This window comes from Ochotona curzoniae, unplaced genomic scaffold, assembly GCF_017591425.1.
Source record: "Ochotona curzoniae isolate NIBS_2020 unplaced genomic scaffold, NIBS_Ocur_1.0 contig_1274, whole genome shotgun sequence".
NCBI classification, from domain to species: domain Eukaryota; kingdom Metazoa; phylum Chordata; class Mammalia; order Lagomorpha; family Ochotonidae; genus Ochotona; species Ochotona curzoniae.
The window spans coordinates 4,371,628-4,379,660 of NW_024465023.1; the positions used below are offsets into that span (position 1 = coordinate 4,371,628).

Here is an 8,033-nt window from a genome sequence, read left to right on the forward strand (position 1 = left end):
ATGAGGAAAAAGATTAAGCAAAGACGTGCTTAGGAGTCCTTGAATTTACAATTCCGGAATTTACCCACAATTCCAGAGGAGCTTAATGTCGTCACCTGCTGTGCTATCAGCCAGAGATGGGGGCGGAGCTGAAGCCTTCCCCAGGAGCTGCGAGAACGCGAAGTGACTTAGTGCTGCTGTAACTCAACCCAGAGAGATGTAAGGAAGAACACTGGCTTTGGCATTGCCTAGCTCTGCTGTTGTGTAGTCTCCATGTTATGTAATATTTCACACTCTGTGTTCATATGAGAATCTGCAATAATCACATCTCGATCACAAAGTCATGATAAACCACACATAATAAATCAGAGCAGTGTAACTTATGAAAATAATTTTTAAAATATTTATTCATTTATTTTTATTGGAAAGTCAGATATATAAAGAGAAGGAGAGACAGAGAGGAAGTTCTTCCCAAGAGTCACTCCCCAAGCGGCCAAAACAGAGCTTCCTCCAGGTCTCCCACACAGGTGCAGGGTCCCAAGGCTTTGGGTCATCCTTGTCTGCTTTCCCAGGCCACAAGCAGGGGGCTGGATGGGAAGTGGGGCTGCTGGAACACAAACTGACGCCTATATGGGATCCCAGCAGTGCATACTAGGCGAGGACTTTAGCCACTAATAGTGTGCAAGTCAAGGACTTTTTTTTTTAAGGCAAGAACTTTAGCCACTAGACTACCACGCTGGGCCCCGAAATAATTTTTAATCTGTAGTCACTGTAATTTGTTTCAGTTGTGCCTGTGAAAAAAGTGTTGTAGGTTTATGTTTGCATGTAAAACTTCAATACATTAGACAAATAACTAAATAAAAAGAGTATACATTTTATCCATATGCATATTATTTAAAACATCACAAGGTGGTGGTGGCAAATGCCCAATTTTTTTTTTTGAGGAAGATCTTAAGATTTATTTATTTTTATTACAAAGTCAGATATACAGAGGGGAGAGACAGAGAGGAAGATCTTCCGTCCGGTGAGCTGAAGCCGGGAACCAGGAACCTCTTCCAGGTTTCCCACAAGGGCGCCGGGTCCCAAGGCTTTGGTCCATCCTCCCTTGCTTTCCCAGTCCACAAGCAGGGGCCTGGATGGGAAGTGGAGCTGCTGGGATTAGAACCGGCGCTCATATGGGATCCTGGTGCATTCAAGGCGAGGACTTTAGCCACTAGGCCATGCCACCGGGCCCCATGAATGCCCAATTTTCATCATGCAACTCTCAAACTCCAGATATTTGAAATATGTCCTTTTTTACATCTTCTTACAATTGGTTCACATATGCTTCTAATTGAGCATTCCAAAAACCTTTTTTTTTTCCCAACCCTGCTTTCTTTCACGTCCCATAAGTGGCATTTTCACCTACACAGCTATGTATGTCAAAAATTTGAAAATAATTTCTTCTCTCATTCTCATGAATATCACCAAGCCCAGTCAATGACGACCTCTGCCATATCAGCCTCGCTGAGATCACACTGATATTTACATGAACTCCTAAAAATAATGTAGCTAATCAGCCTGTATTTAAGAAGCATTATTTTTAGATAAGCAAAATTGAGTGCATTATTCCCTACCAGTGATTCTGCCACAATCTCTCATTTTCCTCTGGTTAAATTCTCATGTACTCGTTCACTCAGGAACCGTGTGCCTCGTGCCTGAGAAGTCCTGCTCATGTTGTTAGCTCTTTCCTAAGTTCTTGCTACCTGAACTCAGCTGAAAGGTCTCTCCCTCACATATTTATGAATATTCTTTCCCAACTATTCCATTTGGTTCAAAGCAAGTATGTCTTACTGCATAAACTCTCCAGAATTCTCAACTAGATTTAATGCAACACTTTTATAACTATGCCCTATACATAAACCAAATCACAGTATTTAAAAATCTTAAGTTTACACTTAAGGTTCTTGTATATACGTTTCCAAGTAGCTATAAACTCCTTGAATCATATTTTTACCATGAGGGCCCAACGTAATTTGTGACATAGTCAACAGTGTAGGTTGTAGGTGTAAGGTATGAGTTTATCAAAGGATGACGGCTAAAGACTTTTTAAAGATAAGACTTTAAAACACAGCTGGCATTTAAGACATTGAATACATACAATGGAAAAGTTGCCCCAGTACTATCTTTTGATACGCCATTCTCTAGTGTCTACTGAAAGGTATCTTCACAGAATTTCTGCCTGATTAGGAACACATAGTAGGGGCCCGGCAGCATGGCCTAGTGGCTAAAGTGCTCGCCTTGAATGCACCGGGATCCCATATGCTGGTATCCCATATGGGTGCCGTTTTATATCCTGGTAACTCCACTTCCCATCCAGCTCCCTGCCTGTGCCCTGGGAAAGCAGTCAAGGACAGCCCAAAGCCTTGAGACCCTGCACCCGCGTGGGAGACCTGGAGGAAGTTCCTGGATCCTGGCTTCGGATCAGCATAGCATCAGCCGTTGCGCTCACTTGGGGAATGAATCATCGGATGGAAGACCTTCCTCTCTGTCTCTCCTCCTCTCTGACTTTATAATATAAATAAATAAATCTTAAAAAAAAAACACAATTTTTTAAAAAAAGGAACACATAGCAGAATGCAGGTTAACCATGACAGGCACATCTGACAGATCCAGTGGACATGCTTGATAGGATGTACTATAATCTAGGTTCCATTATAGTTGTCAGCAAAATCCATATCTGAGCAAATCTATCAGAAAGCCCTTTAAAAGTGAACGCGTTCTCATTGCCTAACTTTTGCTTTATCTAAGTTATAAAAGACCAACGTAAGTATCTGTTATATAAAGAATGTCCATGGATTAGATACTGACACAAGAAACCCGAATGCAAATCTTAGACCCTTCATTTATTTCACTTTATAACTTACACAAATGTTCATCTCTGAATACATTTTTCATCTCTACAGTGGAATATCTCTGATATTATCAATATTAAATAATATATATATAAATCCAAATCATTTGTACTGGGAAAAGAAAGAGTATGCACTTAAAAGATTAAGTCAATTATTTTCTGTCTCAAAAAGAAAGAAACAGGATTACTATGTCATTGTGTCATTCGTCTAGAAATCAAAGCATACTCAGGAATAATTTTTTTACACCTACACATTCCAAAACCTTAATATACCCTATGGATCTCATGTCCTTAGTGTGTCTGCAACCCATTCATTCCAAATGCTACTACTTTAAGTACTTATAAACTAGACACATAATTGCTTTGAAAATATTTTTGGACTGACTTTTGTACCTTCATGAAATTGAATAAAATTCTCATAGGTGGAAATTGATTTTCTGTGTGGACTAAATTCATATTTGATTTAAAGTAATAATAAACACCATTTTAAATATTATTTCATTTGTTTTATTGTAAATTATTTGTCTATGTTCAACATCCACTATTCTATTAATTTTTTAAAACATTAATATTTAATATTTCTTAATGTAAGGAAATAAACACCATTTTGTATGATAATGAATCATTTTATCTGCCTTATTGTGAATTTCCTGGTTGTGTCCACCATCTATTTTTCTATTCATTTTTAAAAATATTTACAATTTCTTAGTATGGTAAGGGAATTTAGCATGTTTACTTATGTCTTGTGTAATATCATCCTGACAGCAGTGTTCCCAGGCAAGCTTTCTTTTGAATGTGGATAAAAAAATCTGTCACTCGGAGGAGACCTGATAGAGAAGCCTGGGAAATTCCTCTGTCCAGATGTGGTTTCTGCAAGTGAGTACAAGAATCAAGGCTGGGAGCAGCTCACACCAGGCCAGATTATAGTACCCACCAGCATATGTGTGGGTCAAGTCTAGCGGCAGGCCAGGCTGGGCAAGTTCATAACACCAAGTGGCAGATGCGAGAACCAGGATCTGGAATAGGACAGGCCAGGTCAGGCTGCAATACCAGCCAGTTGACATTAGGGCCAAGACTGGGGGCTGGCTGGGCTGGGCTTTGCTGCAGCATCAACCAGCATTTGCTGGAACTGGTGACAAAACAGGCCCAGCCAGGCTGCAGTACCTGCTGGTGGATACTGAGGGGAGTCCCTAGCTGTGCCCAGTCCAAATCCAAGGGCATCAGAACAACAGCCAGGAGCCCTGAGCGGTCCACAGAAACAGAAGTTCCTTTGGGACTAGGGAGGGGAGATTTCTCTGGGCCTCTGGTTCCAACTTTGGGTCCCCACCCTCTCCTGCAATGACTATCAGGATTGCACCGGAAACCCCTCAAAACAAACAAATAACCAACCAAACAAACAAACAAATCAAGGAACAAGGAAAGCTTGGAATCAGACAGGAAATGGTCAGCGTGGATTCACTTATACCTTACTAGGTGGGACACAAAGATTAGTTACTCCTCACTAGGGTATTGAAGATTTCTCTGCACACCCCTCCTAAAACTGTTCACCTAAACTGTCGACATATGTCTTGTTAGAGTTATAAGCCAGTCTAGACTACCTGAAAAAAGCCAGGTTCAGCAAAATTATGCTTCAATGCTATAAAATGCTAAATACTATAATGAAAATAGACATGAGAAAGCTGAATAGTAATCTACAGCCATTTTAAGGCGTGTAGAACCCGATTGTATATAAACTAAAATTGAAATGTCAATGAAGAAGTCACAGGATGTGGTTAAGAACTTGCATTTTTTTTTAACATACTGGTTACTCAATACTATGTCAATTAATTCCATAACATTATAAATTGTTGCTGATGTTATGTTGGGGCTTTTAATTGATCGGGATGGTACTCTGCTGGCTCTACCTTAAGCCGTTGAACTTATCTGGGCAATAAGATGTTGGACTCTATGCTTGGTATTTGCTTGCAATGAAAGAATCTCAACTGAACTTGAAAAAAAAAGTTACTGGTTTGTGTGAGGCCATAAGAATGTTAGGTGGGATTGGAATTAATTCCTTTTTATCAATTTCTTGAGTTTTATGCATTGAACCCAGAGTAACTGCAATAAAGGAAAAAGAAACAGGCAGGGCAGCGTAAAACAAAAGTTTTGACCAAATGACCAGGACAAAGCAGATTATAAGAATTAGAGACTGGACACTAGTACATTTCTTTCCTCCAACTCCAAATCATTTGAACTACCAGAAAAGGCGAAGTTGTGTATAAAGTAACTCCATAAAGGTTCCAACACAAAGAAAAATCGAATTCCCGGGAAAACATATGGAGCAGGAACACTGAGAGGGAAAAATCAAGAGGCAGCCCCAAACTGGGAAACTGAAGGAACTGCAAATAGCATCGTGCAGCAATGCAGACTCTGGATTAGTGAGGAGGCGGAGCCTGAGATAATCGCTCCTCCAGGGTGCAGGGCCACAATGGGCGAGAGGAGGGGGCGGTGGGTGAGGGGGCGGTGGGTGAGGGGGGCGCGGGGGGGGGGGGCGCAGTAGTTGCCAGGAAGGGGAGGCCTCTCTCCTGGCAGGAAGCTGCGCTACGGCAAGAGGGAGGAGACTGCGGCTGATGAGGCTGAGTGGCCTCTGCCGCCACTGGGTAGGCGGGTGTGACACTAGCCAAGCCCTCAGGACGCAGCCCTCCGGTTCGCCAGCTCGGATGTCCTCCTAGACCCGCTTCTCCCTTACGAGTCGTCTGCTACGAGCTCTGGCAAGCATTCACTGGGTTAGTCGCCTGCCAATCCTCGCTCGCCACCAGGATCACAGCAGAGGCAGCAGCGCGGTATCTGGTTTGAGCACGTGAGGCCAGATATACCCAGCATCAAATGCCAGGCAGGAAAAAGCATTAGTGGGCGCCAGAAAGGAGAGGGGGGATGGGATGGAATCCTTCCGAAGATGCGGGGGAGGGGAGAGGAAGGGGAGAGGTCGTCCCTTAATGGTGGGAGCAGGAGTACAGTGGGTACCAGGAAAATTGGGTGGTGTTTAAGTGATCAGAAGAGTGAGAACAGGCAGCCAAAGGCTGTGAAAGCGATCTGTGTAGGCAGAGGGATGTGGACAACAAGGTGGACGACGCTCAAGGCAGGAAGGCAAACATTACTGATTCTGGTAGTGGAGGGATAGGCACCTTGCAGAGAATCAGCATGGGGCACCAGTGGCTGGAGGACAAGGGGGTGGCGGGAGGGGGCACGGGGGGGGGCGGGGGGAGGAGCAGTAAGCTCTGAGCAAGAAAGAGGTGGCCCGCCCCCTTCTGCAGAATTCCTAAGTCCAGCCAGCACTACCACTGAGTCCTTCCCTGCAGCCTAAAGGAGCTTAATAGGGAGAGCACTGCAGGCACACAGCCAGGATTTCCAGCATTGCTGATGGCCCCATGGGGAAAATTTAGCACCAGCAGAGTGCAAAAGACATCGCCATGGTGAGAAGTCCAGCTTATGGCATATTGGCTCTTTCTCTATCCTATCTCCAGCTGCTGCAGGCATGAAGACCCCCTGTGCACAGGAGCCCGACAGGCAACCAAGCAGTGCAGCTGCAGGACGGGGCACAGGGCCTGCAAACATGACCAAGAAAAAAGCTTCCCAAAAGAAGCAGAGGGGCAGACCTTTGTCACAACAGCGCAGAAACATTGTGGGCTGCAGAATTTCTCACGGATGGAAGGAAGGTGATGAGCCCATCACCCAGTGGAAAGGAACCGTTCTGGATCAGGTGCCTATCAATCCTTCCCTTTATCTGGTGAAATATGATGGAATTGACTGTGTCTATGGGCTGGAACTTCACAGAGACGAGAGAGTTTTGTCTCTCAAAATTCTTTCCGACAGGGTGGCATCATCCCAAGTTAGTGATGCCAACCTTGCCAATACAATCATAGGCAAAGCAGTGGAACATATGTTTGAGGGTGAGCATGGGACTAAGGATGAATGGAGGGGGATGGTCTTGGCCCAAGCCCCTATCATGAAAGCTTGGTTTTATATCACCTATGAGAAAGATCCTGTCCTGTACATGTACCAGCTTCTAGATGATTACAAAGAAGGTGACCTCCGGATCATGCCCGAGTCCAATGAGTCTCCTCCTGCAGACTGGGAGCCAGGACTTGTAGACGGGCTGATAGGGAAGCATGTGGAGTACACCAAAGAAGATGGCTCCAAAAGGATTGGCACGGTCATTCACCAAGTGGAAGCCAAGCCCTCTGTGTATTTCATCAAGTTTGATGATGATTTCCACATCTATGTCTATGATTTGATTAAAAAGTTCTAACTGTTGGGGCACACTTGACCATATTTGTGGATGCAAACATAAAATTTATACTTTCGAGAAAATAAGTTCCTCTTCAATGTACTGAGAGTTGATGGGTCCCTGATAACCCAGCATCTTTGCCAGCATAATTTTTGTTTTGTTCTAAAAAACACAAATTTGTATGGAATTGACATGCTGTGTGTAAGCACTGTGTCCTGTTGAAAAGACTGGAGGAGGGGACATGAAAGGAAGGAACAGCTGTCAATTCAGACTATGAATAAAGTTCAGCTCGTATCATAATCAGCCATGTAAAAATGGAATGGAGACTTTGCTAATCTGATCTGGAGAAGGGAGGGAGAGCAACCAGAAATGGTCTGTGGGGAAAGGAAGGGGAGACATGATTGGCTAGGAAGAAATGGAGAGGGTCCAAAAAGGAGAGGCTCCCTGAGGGGAGGGGCGTCCTATCAAGGGAAAACATTCAACTGAGAAAGCGTAAAAGTAGCAGGAGACAGAGTGAGACCTTGAGGCTTAGAGGGCATCAGAAAGATCTGATTAGAAAAGGACACAAAAAAAGGCATAGGAGAAGTCCAGGATGGGGTTGGCGGGGAGATGGCAGAACTAGGTTTGGAAAGGACCAGAGGTGTACATGGTATTCAAGAGGAGGATTTTTACAAGGTGGGAGGGGTTGATGAAGAAGGAATTTTGAGAAGACAGGACGTGAGGATGGAAACAGACATGGAGAGTGGATGCCAAGAGGGATGGGACTATTCAGGAAAATGTTGGGACTTCTGGGAGAATCCACTTGGCCCTCTCTTGATAGCAGCACAAAGGAAATGGCAACTATCAACAAAGACCCAGTCAACTTAAGTAGGAGCCAGGTTTATATTGTAAGAC

The 8,033-nt window shown here is 43.9% G+C and overlaps 1 protein-coding gene across 1 annotated transcript; it reads left to right on the top strand.

Annotated features, from left to right (window-relative positions):
• Positions 1 to 6,384: 6,384 nt before the first annotated feature.
• Positions 6,385 to 7,325, top strand: LOC121170271 (spindlin-2). The gene has a single exon (XM_041001341.1). The coding sequence runs from the start codon at positions 6,387 to 6,389 to the stop codon at positions 7,158 to 7,160; it is 774 nt and encodes a 257-aa protein (XP_040857275.1). The 5' UTR covers positions 6,385 to 6,386; the 3' UTR covers positions 7,161 to 7,325.
• Positions 7,326 to 8,033: the final 708 nt, after the last annotated feature.

Coding starts and splice junctions, on each gene's coding strand:
- LOC121170271 (XM_041001341.1), top strand. CDS start 6,387: ATGAAGACCCCCTGTGCACAGGAGCCCGACAGGCAACCAAGCAGTGCA.